This window comes from Rhinoderma darwinii, chromosome 3 (assembly GCF_050947455.1).
Source record: "Rhinoderma darwinii isolate aRhiDar2 chromosome 3, aRhiDar2.hap1, whole genome shotgun sequence".
Classification (NCBI taxonomy): domain Eukaryota; kingdom Metazoa; phylum Chordata; class Amphibia; order Anura; family Rhinodermatidae; genus Rhinoderma; species Rhinoderma darwinii.
The window spans coordinates 353,018,394-353,036,892 of record NC_134689.1 but is presented as its reverse complement, the minus strand read 5'-3'; the positions used below and the strand labels follow the sequence as shown (position 1 = coordinate 353,036,892).

Here is an 18,499-nt window from a genome sequence, read left to right as displayed (position 1 = left end):
AAAGGGAAATGTATTCTCATATAAACGGTAGAACCGGATAGAGCCATGTATTTTAATTCATTGGTAAACCTTTTTGTACTGTTGAAACATTAAAATGGCTTTAGAATAATCATAGTTGTGAAAGATTGCTAGGTTACACAAAATGACGCTTGAACGCGTCTCCGTGACCTAGACAACCAAACGAACTACGGAGGCCGAAGATGGTCAAAACAGAAGATGAAACCACGTAGTGTGCCAGGAGGACTGCAAAGGGTAAGTTGCAGGAGAGAAGTGAGCTGAATTTGTATGTGTATGTGTTTACCTTTTGTCGGAACAGTTTACAGACATGTGAAGGATAATTTAGGTGAATCTTTTCACATAATTACATGAAAACATTTGTGTATCACACTAAATAGTATAAGTTGATCTTTTCAGATCGTCAATTAATAGCATATGTATATGAAAACAAATATTCATGATAACAGTAAAGATACGCAATATACTGTATATCAAAAAGTGAGTTTGAAAATTAAATTTATTTTTTTTTTAAAAACTTTTAAAATAATTACTTAACTCATGTTTATAAGAAGATGAAAAAATAGCATTTAGCGACAAATGTATACAAGAAGGGAAAGGGAAAGAAATATTATTTTGAATGAATGGGATCGGGATACGTTAGTCCAATGTGGACTCAGAGATATCATTAAGGCCCCCTGGGTGTAAGGTTTGCAGTCTAAATATCCAGTAATTTTCTCTCTGTTTGAGTTTACTGAACAAATTGAGAACATCTGGATGGATCTCTTCAATAGGGGTAATGTTAATTTTATTAAATTGGCAGTTATGTGCATGTGCACAATGACGGGAAACACTATGTTTTTAAAAGCCGGTATTAACATTAAATCTATGTTTATTTACTCTGGTATGTAGGCATTGTGTGGTCCTGCCTATATATTGTAGTTGACATGACCACTCCATTTAATAGATCACATACGAGCTACTGCAGTTAAGGAATGATTTAATTGGAAATGATTCCTTGGGGACCGTGGATGTATAGGTATATTTCTTATGGGTGATGTTGTTGCAACAAAGGCAACGTGAATGGCCACACTTATAGGAGCCATTAAAACTAGTAAGAAAATTTGTATGGGGCAATTTCGATTTCCGAACTCTACTGGGGGCCAAGATATTTTTCAAAGTTAGAGAGCGTCTAAACGTGATGTTCGGTTGGGCCGGTATTGTATCCTTCAAATATGGGTCATTTTTTATGATGTGCCAATGTTTACATAGGATGGCCCTGACTGCTTTATTCCCTTTATTGTATGTGGTGATAAAATTTGTATTATAGTTACTAGATTCGGGTTTCTTGTGTGTTGGATTTACACAGGAATCTTGGGATAACTCTGTAGCTTTGCGGCGTGCACCTTTAATAAGAGTCAAAGTAAAAAAAAAATCTCTGAATCTTTTTTCCAAGATATTACACTCCTTTTTAAAATTTTCATCTGTACTGCAATTTTTCCTGACACTTCTAAACTGCCCAAAAGGTAAGTTTTTCAGCCAGGGACGATAATGTGCACTCCTGAAATCAATATAACTATTGACGTCTACTGTTTTAAAATGAGTTTTGGTAGTGAATTTATTGATATTGGTATCATAACTGATTGTCAGATCTAGAAAGTCTATGGAGGTATCTGAAAAGGTGTGTGTGAAGGATAGATTATAGTCATTACTGTTTAGAATTTCAATGAAACGGGAGGCTTCATCCTCATTTCCCTTCCACACAAAGAACAGGTCATCTATGTAACGTTTATACAGTAAGATGTTGTCTTTGAAGGGATGTTCTCCATAGATGTATTTTTCCTCGAAGGCTCCCATATAGAGGTTCGCATATGCAGGTGCAAAGCGAATGCCCATTGCAGAGCCTTTAATTTGGTTGTAAAAATTATGATTAAAACTAAATGTATTGTGATGGAGAATAAAATCAATACAGTTAATTAAAAATAGGACCTGACTATCGGGAATTAAAATATTAGATGATAAAAATTAATTGGCTACTTCTAGACCTTTATCAAGTGAAATATTACTGTAGAGTGCAGTCACATCAGCTGTCAAAAAATGTATTGAAGATGAAGTGGAATCAGTTTTCAAATTATTTAGATCTTTAATTAATTGTGTGGAATCCTTTAAGTAGGAGGACAGGGTAAGTACAAAGGGTTGGAGGTGCAGGTCCACAAAATGGGAAAGGTTACTAGTAAGTGAACCTATCCCTGAAATAATAGGACGTCCAGGGGGATTGGTCAGTGACTTGTGGATTTTTGGGAGGTGATAGATGATGGGCATATTGGGAAAAGGAACATACAAAAAATACATCTATGGAGAACATCCCTTCAAAGACAACATCTTACAGTCTGACTGTAACCTCTACAACATGGGCAAGACCAAAGAGCTTTCTAAGGATGTCAGGGACAAGATCATAGACCTGCACAAGGCTGGAATGGGCTACAAAACCATAAGTAAGACGCTGGGTGAGAAGGAGACAACTGTTGGTGCAATAGTAAGAAAATGGAAGACATACAAAATGACTGTCAATCGACATCGATCTGGGGCTTCATGTGGAGTATCCTTGATCCTGAGGAAGGTGAGAGCTCAGCCGAAAACTACACGGGGGGAACTTGTTAATGATCTCAAGGCAGCTGGGACCACAGTCACCAAGAAAACCATTGGTAACACATTACGCCGTAATGGATTAAAATCCTGCAGTGCCCACAAGGTCCCCCTGCTCAAGAAGGCACATGTACAGGCCCATCTGAAGTTTGCAAATGAACATCTGGATGATTCTGAGAGTGATTGGGAGAAGGTGCTGTGGTCAGATGAGACTAAAATTGAGCTCTTTGGCATTAACTCAACTCGCCGTGTTTGGAGGAAGAGAAATGCTGCCTATGACCCAAAGAACACCGTCCCCACTGTCAAGCATGGAGGTGGAAACATTATGTTTTGGGGGTGTTTCTCTGCTAAGGGCACAGGACTACTGCACCGCATCAATGGGAGAATGGATGGAGCCATGTACCTTCAAATCCTGAGTGACAACCTCCTTCCCTCCACCAGGACATTAAAAATGGCTCGTGGCTGGGTCTTCCAGCACGACAATGACCCGAAACATACAGCCAAGGCAACAAAGGAGTGGCTCAAAAAGAAGCACATTAAGGTCATGGAGTGGCCTAGCCAGTCTCCAGACCTTAATTCCATCGAAAACTTATGGAGGGAGCTGAAGATCCGAGTTGCCAAGCGACAGCCTCGAAATCTTAATGATTTACAGATGATCTGCAAAGAGGAGTGGGCCAAAATTCCATCTAACATGTGTGCAAACCTCATCATTCACTAAAAAAAAAGTCTGACTGCTGTGCTTGCCAACAAGGGTTTTGCCACCAAGTATTAACTCTGGTTTGCCAAAGGGATCAAATACTTATTTCTCTGTGCACAATGCAAATAAATATATATAATTTTGACAATGTGATTTTCATTTTTTTTAATTTTATATAATCTATCTCTCACTGGTAAAATTAACCTAGCCTAAAAATTCTAGACTGTTCATGTCTTTGACAGTGGGCAAACTTACAAAATCAGCAATGGATCAAATACTTATTTCCTTCACTGTATGGGTATGTGCACACACACTAATTACGTCCGTAATTGACGGACGTATTTCGGCCGCAAGTCCCGGACCGAACACAGTGCAGGGAGCCGGGCTCCTAGCATCATACTTATGTACGATGCTAGGAGTCCCTGCCTCGCTGCTGGACAACTGTCCCGTACTGTAATCATGTTTTCAGTACGGGACAGTTGTCCTGCAGCGAGGCAGGGACTCCTAGCATCGTACATAAGTATGATGCTAGGAGCCCGGCTCCCTGCACTGTGTTCGGTCCGGGACTTGCGGCCGAAATACGTCCGTCAATTACGGACGTAATTAGTGTGTGTGCACATACCCTATTAGGACAGAATTCTGTTCACAATGACATCATAATGGCACCAACTGCTTCTTCAGCAAGACATAGTCATAAGTGCAGGCAAATACGTCTATAACAACATGTATCCGTTATGAATACACGGCTTCACTTCTCTTCTGTATGCCGCACAAATGTATTAATGTGGCATATTTCTAACAAAATAACCTTCTACCACGTCTCCTCTATTTTATCTGGAAATGTAATAAGAATTTTAAAAAAACATTTACCCATAGTGTCTGAAATAATACCCATTATTTCCTCCTTAAAAAATTTTTTTGGTCTGCATGCTCACTACACCACTAGATGAATATCTTTAGGGGTTTCGTTTTTAAAATGGGGTCATTTGTGCGTGTTTTTTTTTTTTGGTTCAGGCAGCTCAATCCCTCTAAATTCATGATATGGGGCCTAGAATTTAATCAATTGTGCCCTGAAAGCCAAAGGGTGCTCCCTCTCATTTTGGCCCAGCCACACGTAAAATAAACAGATTCGGGCAACAATGGGAGTATTTTTGAAAACAGGAGAAACAGGTTGATAGATTTTGTGGTGTGTTTCTTCATTTTCATGTTCGCTTGAGGGTATGTTCACACGGCCTATTTACGGACGTAATTCGGGCGTTTTTGCCCCGAATTACGTCCGAAAATAGCGCCTCAATAGCGCTGACAAACATCTGCCCATTGAAAGCAATGGGCATACGTTTGTCTGTTCACACGAGGCATAATTTACGCGCCGCTGTCAAATGACGGCGCGTAAATAGACGCCCGCGTCAAAGAAGTGACCTGTCACTTCTTTGGCTGTAATTGGAGCCGTTATTCATTGACTCCAATGAATAGCAGCGCCAATTACGCCCGTAATTGACGCGGCGTTCAAGCGCCTGCACATGCCGTTACGGCTGATATTACGGGGATGTTTTCAGGCTGAAACATCCCCGTAATTTTAGCCGTAACGGACGCCCTCGTGTGAACATACCCTAACAAAGAAATCGGTCTTCAAACTGATACTTATGAAAAAAGTGACATTTAATTTTTTCTCACCTGCTATTCATTAAATTTAGCAAAAAACTGTGGGGTCAAAATATTTACTATACCCCTAGATAAATACCTTAAGGGATCTAGTTTTCTAAATGGGGTCGTTTATGGGGAGTTTCTATCATTCTGGCAACTCAAAGCATCTCCAAATGTACATTGGGGCCTAAAACATTTTCAAGCAAAATATGAGTCCTGAAAGCCTCCGGGTGCTCCCTTCCTTTTGGGCCCTGCCGTGTGTCGAGGCAACGCATTAGGGCCACAATGTGGGTATTTTTGAAAACAGGAGAAACAGGGTGATAGATTTTGTGGTGTGTTTCTTCATTCTTATGGTCGCTTTACAAAGAAATCGGTCTTCAAACTGATACTTTTATGAAAAAAAGTGAAAAATTTTTTTTTTTCACCTGCTATTCATTAAATTTAGCAAAAAACTGTGGTGTCAAAATACTTACTATACCCCTAGATAAATACCTTAAGGGGTCTAGTTTTCTAAATGGGGTAATTTGTTGGGGGTTTCCATCACTCTGAGACCTATGAGCCTCTGAAAACCTGGCTTGGTGCAGGAAACAAAATGTACTTACAAATTGAATAATCATTTTATAAATTTTGAAGTCCTCTAAATTGCTGAAAATTTATTTTATTTTTTCAAAAGTGCTGCCAAAATAGAGTAAAGAGATGGACATATATATTTAATTAAAAAAAATTACAGTATGTGTATACATATGTGACATATTGCAGTAAAAAATAGGGAAAAATTTTAATTTTTACAAAATTTCTTCAATTTTTCTATTTTGTAATTAATTTCCGCAAATAATATCAGTCTACTTTTACCACTAAAATAAAGTACAACATGTGACGAAAAAACAATGTCAGAATTACTTGGATATTCAAAACTTTCGCAGAGTTATTCTCTGATAAAGTCAGACATACCAGATTTGACAAATCTGGCTTGGTCATTAAGGTCCAAACAAGCTCGGTCATTAAGGGGTTAATGGGTTCTGCTTAATATTGTCTGTGCCTACACATGTGTAGCCCCCCTTTTTTTCCAGAAGTTTTTTTTTATCTTGTCCATTATTTTTTGCATTGTACCAACAGAAAGTATAACCATATCCACAAAATCTTACTCCATAATAATGTATCTGACTTATTATTAATGTATTGATATTGAATGAACGGGTGAGCCTGTCCAGCACGATTACCACTCACCAAGGTGACATGGGCCTATTCATTAATGATGCCCTCCCAAGTTCTGGGGGCTCCTGTTTCCACCACCAATAACAGCCATGCACACAGATTCGGACTGTTGTAATTTTTTCAGGCATTTTTATATCTTTGTTTTAAGCTGTTAGTCACCTGATCCACTGCTTCTTCTATTTGTCATATAAGTTCAAAACCGTAAAAAATTGTAGTGACCTCTCTATTTCCTACATATAATTTAAATTAATACAGAAAAAAAATGTTTTCCATCCAATAGTCTGTAAATAACTGATAGTGTGGCACAACATGGCTTCATTATCGTCAATTGTGCCTGATCTAGTGGCACTGCTCTAGTTCCAGGCCCAGTCCTTTGAGACCCAAACTTTCCAGTAAACTAGAGACCCATTGGAACTTGGGAAAGTGTGAAATAATCATGTCTCCTATGTTTTAGAGGAGACATTATTAGTTCTCCCTGCAGGTGGCAGCATCACTCAGTGCTCACAAAGTAAGAAAAACTGTATTTAGTATCGTATATAGAAGGTGTGGGCTGTGGTTTAACGTGCGCCTATCATTTTAGGTGAACATTCCGAATAAACCTTCCTGTGTTTGTGTACTTCAGTAATAAGAATATTTCTGACCACACTGTCACCTGTATGATATATTCTTTCAGCAGTTTTTTTCCTCTATTTCTGAGACTCCATCACTAAATTTCGTTTTTTTCTGATCTGTTTCAGAAGCGGAAGGCACCTGCTGCTATGATGTCTCCCACACACAGGAATACTGCACCCTAGTCTAACGAACTATTAGAGGGCCATGATTGGAGTCCTACCTAGGTGAGCTCCCCATTTTCTTACAGCCTAAATAGTTGATGTTTTTCAGTGAGTGCAGAGATTCTGAGCAGTAATACATTTCAATAATCAGTGCATTTAGAAAGACAGGACACCAATATTTGCTGTGGTGCACGTGGCGGTTTGCGGTCCCACTTTTAGACCCGTGACTGTTTCGAATTACCAGCTCTGGACTATAATACGAAATGTAACTCAGGATCAGTGCAAAATAAGTGCTGCAATGTGTTTACAAAATAACTCAACCTGTCATGCAGATTAATTCTACATATAAAATGTAAATGGGATTATAAAAGTGGCCATACTTAGCTAGTTACAACTAGCAACTGGTAGATTGCTATGGCCAACACCTCTTCCTTTCGACTACCATAGATTTTATATATTAGACCTAAACATATTCAACCACAGCGCCTCCAACAGTTTTATCAGTGAAAATACTGATTAACAAGATTATAGGTGCAGAACACGATCCTAGGACACGCAGGCTGCTGCTGACACATACATGATAGGCTGGTTATTATATAACTATACAAGACATGTGTAGGGTCTAGGGGTGAGCGAACCTCCAGCATTCTAAGCAGAGAATATGACGTCATCGTGCCAAATGGGCGTGGTCCGAATGAGGGGAGTGGCGACACGTGAGCGCGCATTCTACAGCATGTACGCGCTTTTCTTGCCAGCCAATAGGGGCGTGGTTTGGCTACACCTTTGGCCAATGGGGGTAAGGATGGCGGTGCGTGTGTCCGCTAGGCGCGCTGCCGCCAGGAGGAGGAGGACGGGGAGCACGACTGTACATCACATCGCATCGCATCAATACGGGCCCTGGACGTCTTTCTGGACGTTATAGTCCTAGCGGAATAGATCGCTGCGTCCAACCTGCAGCATGACGGAGCTCAGGCACAGAGCGACCGGGGAGCAGGAGCTGGATGAGAAGGTAAATAGGGGCTGAGCAGTCAGTGAGTGCAGGCAGCAGCATATCCATTGGAGACAGCAGCCTTTTCATCCTGTCATAGCATCTCTGTGTAGAACAGTTTGTGGTGTGCGTTTTGTGTAACCAGATGCGGCTTTAAGACGTCACTTTCTTTACCTCTCTATAGGACTGGAGGTAGACAAGGATCGCTGTTGCAAGATTGTTACATTTCCGAGTCATACTGTGTACTCCATACAATGTCTGACTGTGACGCTACAGCTGCTAAATGTTGCAGTTCTTAGCGTCATTTGTGATCTGACAATCTCGAGCAACAGTTAGGCTCTGTTCCCATTTGCGTACTATGTTTCCGACACCACAAAAATAACGGTGTGGTGTCCGTCGCTCTACAGGACTTAGGCTCTGTTCACATCTGCGCCAGAGTCTCCGTTAGCTGCAATCAGTGCTATTTGATCCAGCAAAACGACGGACACCGTGATGGAAACCTGACGGAACCCATTAAAATCAATGCAACAGACAGATCAGAGCATCAGTAACCCCCGACGCAGATGTGAACAGACCGTTCGGCTAATTTCACATCAGCGTTTCCCTTGCTCTGTTCTATCATAGGGGCAGTTCAACAAAAATGACGGTGGTGACAGATCCGTCACATGATGGCACATTAATGTCAATGGGTTCTGTCGGGTTTCCGTCACGAGGTCCGTCATTTTCCAATAAAAACAGCGCAGCATGCTGCGCTATTTTGTCTGGGATTTTCGTCAGAATCTGCGGCGCCGCTAATGCAGATGTGAACTAAAGCGGTGTTCACATCTGCATTCATTTTTCTGTTCCATCATAGGAACAAGAAAACTGAAGTTCCGGTTCTGTCGCATGACTGACACCAACGGCGCATGACGGAAACCATTAATTTTAGTGGATTTTGTCGGTTTCCATCATAGTTATTTCCAGCAGTTTTTACTGGATCTGCAACGGAGCCTCTAACACAGATGTGAACTAGCACTGCACTCCGTAGCAGTCAATAGAAGTTGATCCTGGCAAATGACTGTAGCGCAACATGAGCATTGACTGTTATTTGGGGGAAAAGGTCACGTGACCCTGTCCATATGCCCTATGGTATACTATTACTATACAATGGCCTGATTGGGTAGGAAAACCCCCCCACCCCTCTATTAATGAAAAGATATGCTACTTACGGTGCTTGTAGATGCTTCGATAATGCGTAGCAATCGGCTATATGACTCTTGCGTGACTATTCACTACTGTCTTGAAATAAAATCGAACAACGCATGTTTACCTGCATGCCAATTCCGATGAAATTGTAATCGTAGTCACAGAGGTGGAGTAGTAAAGTCTAGATGGAGGTATTTAAATGCCAGAACATCGGGCAATTGCATTTCCACGCAGCGATTTGTGGATGTTACAATTACAATTTTTAACATTCCTGAAGATCTGCGATTTCCACTATTCAAAGTGTTCATCCACGAGTATTTACAAGTTGAGACGATCATTAGCGACAATCGATACTAGGTAATCTTGCATTATCGCAGTGTGTTACTAAGATGTTGTTTTCTTACAATTCCTAACCATTTTCTAGATCTTTTGCTGTCATTCCATTTTACAACCAGAGGTTAAACACCCCTACACACAAGATTTCTCACAGTTTAGGACCCATTGACATCACGGAACAGAGATAAACAAAAACCATTAGCAACGTTAGCATTACCATTGAGATCCATGGTAATGCTAACGGAAAGCTATGGATTCCGTTTGCCTTTCCGTTGACCGGTTCCCCTGACAGAAAGGTCTGACGGAACTCATGAACGGAACCTAACGCTGATGTGAGAATGCCCTAAGAATGCTTTCAAAAATAGAAGTGTTAATGGTGAATGAACAGAAATCGAAATAAAATCACTGTTTGGTGTGACCACCCTTTGCCTTCAAAACAGCATCAATTCTTCTAGGTACACTTGCACACAGATTTTTAAGGAACTCGACAGGGAGGTTTTTCCAAACATCTTGAAGAAATAATCACAGATCTTCAGTGGATATAGGCTTTCCTTCTGTCTCTACGTGTAATCCCAGATAGACTGGATGATGTTGAGATCAGGGCTCTGTGGGGGCCATAGCGTCACTTTCCAGGGCTTCTTGCTCTTCTTTACGCTGAAGATGGTTCTTAATGACATTGGCCGTATGTTTGGGGTCGTAGTCCTGCTGCAGAATAAATTTGGAGCCAATCGGACGCCTCCCTGATGTTATTGCATGATGGATAAATATCTGCCTGTATTTCACAGCATTGAGGACACCATTAATCCTGACCAAATCCCCAACTCTATTTGCTGAAATGCAGCCCCAAACTTGCAATGAGCCCCCACCATGCTTCACTGTTGCCTGCAGAGACTCATTATTGTACCGCTCTTCAGCCCTTTGTGAACAAACTGCTTTCTGTTACAGCCAAATATTTCACATTTTGACTCCTCAGTCCAGAGCACCTGCTGCCTTTTCTGCACCCCAGTTCCTATGTTTTCGCGCATAGTTGAGTCACTTGGCCTTGTTTCCACGTTGAAGGTATGGCTTTTTGCCCTCAACTCTTCCATGAAGATAACTTCTACCCAGACTGCTCCAAACAGTAGATGGCTGTACTTGGGTCCCACTGGTCTACGGTCCTCAACGTTGCCCGTTTCTTTATGCTTCTTCAAAAGAGCTTGAACAGCACATCATGAAACCTCAGTCTTCTTTGAAATCTTTGCCTGGGAGAGAGCTTGCTGATGCAGTATAGCTACGTTGTGTCTTGTTGCTCTGCTCAGTCTTGCCATGGTTGACCTTTGACATGAAACGGTCTTCCACAACCTCCCCTAAAAAGTTTATACTTACACCCTGGGGTTGTCAAAACGATGCTTTTTTTGGAAACGCAACAAAACTCAACTTTAGTAGGATTATATATAGGGAATTTATGCTCCCCGTTGTAGTCTACAGGCCAAACAGGCAGCATGTCCGTACGGAATACGCAGAAAAAAATGTAAATGCTGCAGATTTGAAAGTCGCACTGCAGAACAATTTCCGCAGGACTTTCTGCGTTTTGTTTTTTTTTCCCACATCACTTTGCTGCTACTGTAAATGCTGCGGAATTTACTCACAGGTTTCCGTTGTGGAAATTCTGTAGTGTTTACGCTGTGTGGGAACCCAGCCTAAGGCCTTATTCAGACGAACGTTGAATACGTCTGTGTGACGGCCGTTAAAACAACGTACGTCACACAGACGCCGGTTTATCAATGGGGCCGTTATTTCATCAGACCGTGTGAAGGGTCCGTTGAAAAATAGAACCTGTCCTATTATCTACCGTTTTCACAGATCCCTCCATAGGCTCAAGTCTACGGGGATCTGTGAAAACGGGACCCGCATCGGGGCACCTCAAATCTGAAAAACGTCACGTTTTTCACGTCTGAGTTTCCCCACGTTCGTGTGAATTTAGCCCTATAGGGAGAAAGTTGTCCGTCAGCTAGGTGGGTGAGGTGCAACTCATGATTACGCCGGACTCCTTCCTCTCTGCGTGATGCCCTGCTTGTCAGGGAATGCGCAAAGCCTCTGATAGTATAGTGAAGTAAACTTTCTCAGACTGTAAAATTCTGTATCCTGAAGCATATGTGAACCCTGCACATGCTCACTCAGTCTTTATTGTTTTATATATTATATTTTCATTGGTTTCTAATGAAGTTCATATTGTGGATGTCACACAGTATATACCTGCACTACTCTATATCCTAAGTCACCTATCTGCAGGGGAAGGAAGAAGGGACTATATTGTTAGCTGCCAGAGGGGAAGGAGACTGATTCTGCTCTGGGCCCCTCCCCCAGCAGCGCAGAATAGCAGCAGCATCAAGGGGGATACAGAGAAGCAAAAACAGATGAGATGTATTTCTGGACTTTTAGTATGAAAATGATTCCTGGGATAATTCCTTTTAGGTCTTATTCGCAGAAGGGTGTACGTTTTGCCTCCGCTAAAAAGGTGCTGTTTTTGTGCTATTGACTGTCCATTTTGCCTCAGTATAGTTTCCATGTGTCACCTGTTTTTCTCGTTCATGTTTCTCCTCTGCAAGCACTTCCTGGTTTTGCTTTTATTTTATTTCCATGCATTTCTTCAACAAGTGATGCATCGAGACTGTACAGGTTTTTATCATCTGGATGTGAAGAATGTTTCTATTCACTCACAGCAAGCAAAACTATTACAGACGGTGACACCCACCAATCAGATATTTGCTTGGCTATCAGAATCAATAAATTTTACGTCCCCAGATAACCCCTTTAAAGGGAACCTGTCCTCCACATTATGCTGTCCTCACTGTGGGCAGCGTAATGTAGTGTCAGACATGCTGATTTCAGAGAACTTACATTCAGAGCCCAGGCGGCGCCGCTAGAGAGGAGTCCAACGTGTTCATGAGCTGCCGCTAGCACCACCTACTTTCTGCTAACTCCACCCATTTTATGTTGATTGACAGATGTTTCCCTATTTCTCTGTATAGGGGGGTTACTGTCAATCAGCGTAACGTTAACGTAGCTAGCGGTAGCTCATGAATACGCCAGACTTCATCTCTGGCAGGGCTGCTTGTGCTATATATGTAGGTACTCAGGAATTTTTTAAGACTTTGTTTTAGTAAAAAGAAAAAAAAATTGTGTGTTTTGTGTAGCTTTTGTAATTTGTTTTGATTAAAAATTATTTTTACTCTTTCAGATCCGGGATACATAAAAGCTTAATCTTGCGCTGAATCCGTCGGGTCAGCGGGAAACCGGTTTAAGCGCAGGATAATGCTTTTATGTATCCAGGATACATAGAAGCTGTATCTGAAAAAGTTAAAATCATTTTTCATAAAAACATGTGACAAAGTTGCACAAAACACTCGAGTGAGTACACACGTCCTGTGGATATGCCATAAATGTCTGATTTAGGAATACCGCTTTAATGCTTTCCCCAAATGACGATTACGGATGGGTTTCTTTTTTTTTAATTGCTAAAACAAGTTTGTTCCAGAAAGTTAATGTCCTTAATTTGTGACTTGGTGTATTTCTAGAGGTGTCTGGATGAGTCGGGATATAAAAAAATAAAAACCATGCGTCCTGCTTCTCTACACAGAACAGTAGTCCGATACATGAGCCTGTGAGTCATGTGATATCCCAGACCAATTGTGAACAAGTCGGACTCCGAACGCTTAAGTCACCTGAAGCTCACATAGACATTAGATGTTCGTCTGCAACAATTCACTACAATCTTTGATCGAGGGGATTCCAGGCCCTTCTCCGAGGTCTGATGGATATATTGGTTGGCTTATTTCAAATTTGTTAAGATGAAAGGTTCGGAAATCTTTTGTGACCGCTCCTCTTCTCCGCCTTCATATTAACATGCACGTTTTAACATCTAACCAGAAGATCTTCGAAATTCATGTTCTATGTCCTATTTACAGTGTCTGCTCCTTAAAGCTGGCCATACACATAAGATAAATGTTGGCCGACATGTACAGTTTTGGCCATTTGGGCCGACCATCGTTTATAAATGTAAAATTATAGAATGTTGCCTGCTAAGAACGTGATCTGTCATGTGGAATTGTTTCGGCTAAATAAAACAATGTATGGCATGATTGGTCTAACCTTTGCCACTTTGCGCAAACAGACATCCTGATCGGCCAGTTTACTCTTTCAGGTTGTTGGTGGGATAAATCAGATGAATAATCTCACGATTGGTCGCATTCTAACTTCATGAAATCTTATGTGTGCATGTGTGTATGTGTGTGTATATATATATATATATATATATATATATATATATATATATATATATATATATATGGTGTGGGGCTCTTTTTGGAAGAAAGCGGCCATGTTTTTCTACCACTTTATAACCCCTTTAAGAGAATGTTGGTATGGATTTGCAGTTGGCATGTTATTGTGTTAGATAGATTGTCATGTGCCCGCTCCCCCCTTTATTCTCCAATTTGTGTTATTTTTTGATGTTACAAATGACTGAATTGATTTTATTCGTGTCTTTGATTCCATTATGATGCGTGTCGTGCTGCTACAGGAATAACAGATTATAGCATTGCATAAAATCCGCTTTACAAGCAACGTGTATAACAGTCAGTCCTTTCTTCCTCATGTTACCTCATCATGTTGGGGACATTGGTGAACCCTTGTACAAAGGAAAAGCTTTGATATTTTGTTTGATTGCAGAATAGACTATACCACCTTCTTCTGTGTCTGTGAATAGTTCTGGAATCTTCCCCCAGAAGTCAAAACTGTGTCTAAGGTCGATTTCACATGGCAGTGTTTTGGTCCGTATTTAGCCAAAACTAGGAGTGTGAGGCCGTTTGGAATTTTGAGGCAGATTTTGCTCTGCCTGGACTCAGTTTTTCGCCCGTGTCCATTGAGAGCCGCGGGCAAAAAACGCAGCGAAATACGTTTTCTCTGCCTCCCATTGATGTCAATGGGAGGTCAGAGGCGTAAACGCCCGAAGATAAGGCATGTCCCTTATTTTTCTAAGCGAGACGGTTTTTCCACTCGTGGGAAAAAAAACGCCTCCGCCTCCCACTGAAATCATTGGGAGGCATTTTCGGACTTTTTTTGGCGCATTTTCCAACGCGGTGTCTGCATAAAAAAACTCTGTGTGAACCCCCCCCCCCCTTACCTACACAGAGAAAAAGGTATAATGGAAAGATTTACACCTTTTACATGTTTTGAACCAAAATACTGCCGTGTTCACGTGGCCTATAGCTGTATTCTGCAGTGGTGAAGAGGACTACACCAATATGGCAAAATGAAACCCTTCATTATGGTGAGATCTTTAGGCCTGTGCGCGGGATGGAAAAGCTGCAAAAGTTCTGTAGGGAATTTCCATGCGGCAATTCTGGATTTCAACAAATCTCATCCACGCATTGCAGAAAAAAAACTTTTAGAAAATTCTGCGGATCAAAGGGCATTCCCTCAAAGAAGCTTCCTAAGTAGAGCCATAGGACGGGCATGTTTGATCAGCTGTATAGCAAAAAACAAACAGTCCTAGGACTAATAAGGGTATATTTAGACGTTGTGCATTAGTTACAGAAAAATCCATTCCATAGGTTCAATAGGTTGTTTTTTTTCTGCAGCAGGTGCTTGGATCTCTGAACGTCTCATTCAGATGAATGGGACCGTCTGCAGCAAATCTGCTGTTACGGCAGCCTGGAAGCTGCGTGTAGGGATAGGGTGGGAAGGGGTAGAGTTTGTTTATATTGTCTCATTCATGTGTATAGGATCTGTATATAGATACATGTGTATGGATACCATGCCTATGGACGCGAGTGGCAGCGTGAAAGACTGAAATTATGTATGAGTCTATTAGTATGTGCCCTGTTATTGAAGCCATTCATATCGAAGACCATAGTAACCCTTTAAATTCAATACATAAGAAACACATATGATAGAATTTGATGGGGAGATGAAGGTGGTTGTCATGATCAGGGGACCTACCTCTACGTCGTCCATATTCTCAATAGCCAACTTACCTTTATAAAACGTCATGTGGAGATATCCATCAGGATTTTGTAATACTATGATACTGTTGCAAAAGTCAAATGTAATACCTGCTTTCACTGAAGGGGGAGTCCTAGGGAAAACTGGGGAGGCAGAGACTGCATTTCCATAAAGCCTAGGCGACTTTGTGACCATGCAAATTCCATTACTGCTGAAGATGTCTACTGAGTTTGTCAGATTTTTTTTTTTCCTGTGTGCAGAGATTCATGAATGTACTTTATGAACTTTGTAAATCCATTTTCCACAGAGCTGTAAACACAACCTAAGTGAGCACAGTTTTGCATATGACGCAGAATGGAAATATTAAGTCAGGGTTGACTGCGGCTTATGTCAGTCACCTTTGCTTTACCCGATTGGTACAATAGGCTGTATGATCCGTGCGTTTTGCTCCGTGTTGAGTAACGGGTGACATTCCAGCTGTCATTGAGCTGTGGCTTCTAGTTGAGCATCGTATGTTACACTCTTTGCATGCAGCTGAGACACCACATATACGGTTTTACGGATAGCTGAGGCGGTTTCCACCGTACATTGTGTGGATTTGACAGGACAATGCTTCCGGCATAGAGTTGGCAGAATTTCTGCAAGCATGCACTCGACTGTGATGTGTCCCCCTGACGCAGCAGTCACACTTATTGTCTCATTGCTCGCGCTCCCAGGCTAAGCCTGCAGTCTGGCCCTGGCTGATTCCATTTATTTTTAACCATTCTCTCCTAAAAGGTTCCTTGTGATTTTCTGTAACATTGTGGGGGAGGATGCAGCACGGCCGAGTTCTCTGCACTCTGCAGACAGGGAAGAGATAAGACCGCTTTACTGTTGAGTGGTACTTGGTGTAACAGTTGTGTTTCTGAACGGGCTTGAAGTATGGGATGTTGGGAATATACATTGTCTTGTGTCCCTAGTCCATGACTAGAAGCATTTCACATAAGGCCGTGTTAGCGAGGGGTGGTGTGTGGCGACGTGCAAAGATTAACCGCAGTGTTGTGGCCAAACGGGATTTATAAGCACGTGACTTCACTGACACGACTGCCCCATCTCTGGGTTTTGCGCTGCCAAATGTACGTTTCTTCAGGAGTTCCTAAACAAAGCTGTCTGGACGGACCACGAGGCGTTCTCTAGTTTAATTCTGTTTCTTTATACCCTCCCAAGTATTGATCTCAGCGACCTTGACTTAATTTGCATGGAAAGTGGATGCATAAATCTCTGAGATCTGTGGTTTCTGTTCTCACAGCCTAGAGCGTAGTGACAGCGTGGTGACAGCGTAGTGACAGCAGATGCTCTCTTCTTGGTCTGTCCATTATTTGCATATTGATTTACAATGGAGACAAATGAGGTTTATTATAGCCGCTATTTGACGCACTTGAAGACGACTACGACTTGTGGCCAGTGAATACTTTAAGGGCTCTAATCATAACCACAACCCCTTCCATATGCTCTATTGGGGGGACACCATGCAGGGGGATCCGTCCCGCCTCCCCAACTCTGTGAGCGAGTCCATGCATTACATAGTTGGGAAAAAATTAGCATGGCCCGCATCTAATAAATGTATAGCCAGCTGGTCGCAGCACTGCCTTGTATTACGAAGGGGTGGTCTTTGTGAGACAAATCCTTTTTAAAAATGAGGGGAAAATGTATTAATAGTGCTGTAAGGAAAATACTTTACAAAGAGAGAGAGACTTAATGTGGTGCCAATTTATCAGTTTATTTATGAGGACGGTGGACACTTCTTAGTACGTTTGTCCCAATGCGTGCATCGACACTTCTCTAACTTACGCTACCTTATTACTGTCATACATATATTCAAAACCAAAAATGTGCTTACCCCTATTAAATAATGCGCTACAGATACGCCATTTTTGTACCACATATTATGTCACTTTTTTGGTGCATTTTACTGATAAATGGCCCCAATAAGCGCTGACCAGAGGACTAGTTGATCATTCTAAAAAATAATTATTTTTCATCTATTAGGGTGTGTTCACGTCAGCGTCGGGCTTCCGTTCATTGGTTCCGTTCGACCTTTCCGTCGGAGGAACCGATCAACAGAAAGCCAAACGGAACCATAGCTACAGTTTGCATTACCATTGATTTCAATTGTAATGTTTCCATTGCAGTTGGTTTCTGTTCCAGAAAGTTCCCGTTTTTTTTCGCGGAAACAATAGCTTAGTCGATTACGCTATTGTTTCTGTGAAAAAAAATGGAAGCTTTATGGAATGGAAACCAATTACCATTGAAATCAAGGTCGAACGGAACCAATGAACGCAAGCCCAATTCTGATGTGATGTGAATAGGCCCTTATTCCCTAGCTCTTTGTCATGTATCCTTATTATTTTCTAAAATGTGATTCATATCTAGTCTCTATTTAGCGGTTTATTAAAAATGACGGACTCCAGTGCTATGGTGTGTTTTTATTCAGCCACGAGAAACCTAACGCTGAGATGGTGGTGTGCTTCTGGCAAATTATCAGTTGTTAAAGTGTATCTGCGGGGGATGTGTATACGAAGCTTCCTGTAAGTCACCATGTAATCTACTGTAATTGCTGGTGCTTTTGTGAGGTAGGAAAGTCTTTCGCACCGATCACAGGGCCATGATTTTGGCCTATTATATAAGTTAAATTTAGGCATCCGGCAAAGCCTAACAGTGGCTATTGGCTATTATGGTATCCGTTTAACCAGGGCGTAACTACCGCAGTAGCAGCTGTAGCGGCTGCTACGGGACCCGCGGCATGAGGGGGCCCGTGTCACCCGCCGGCACGGGCCCCCACCATGGCCGGAGGCTCCGCTAGCTGGCGCTATGGCTGCTACAGCGCGACGTCACTGAACCATACGGCAGAGCAGCGAGGTATCTCCACGCTCTGCCATTAAAGGGGTTGTTCCTGCAAAAGACATGTATCCCCTATCCACAGGATAGGGGATACATGTGTGATCGCTGGCAGCGATGGGGAGAACGGGGGAGCGAAAGTCCCCCAATGTTCTCCAT

General features: G+C 41.8%; 1 protein-coding gene across 3 annotated transcripts in view; it reads left to right on the top strand.

The window, feature by feature from the left end:
* Positions 1-18,499, top strand: part of CDS2 (CDP-diacylglycerol synthase 2) — a 103,533-nt gene that overhangs the window by 37,568 nt on the left and 47,466 nt on the right. For 2 of the 3 annotated variants that reach the window (XM_075858537.1, XM_075858538.1), the window contains exon 2: positions 6,934-7,032. Coding sequence is in view for 1 of the 3 variants with exons in the window: in XM_075858536.1 (XP_075714651.1) it covers positions 7,928-7,978 (51 nt within the window). In the remaining 2 variants the exon portion in view is untranslated. Of the gene's footprint in view, positions 1-6,933; positions 7,033-7,783; positions 7,979-18,499 lie in introns of those variants that run through there. The other variant, XM_075858536.1, reaches the window with a different exon arrangement.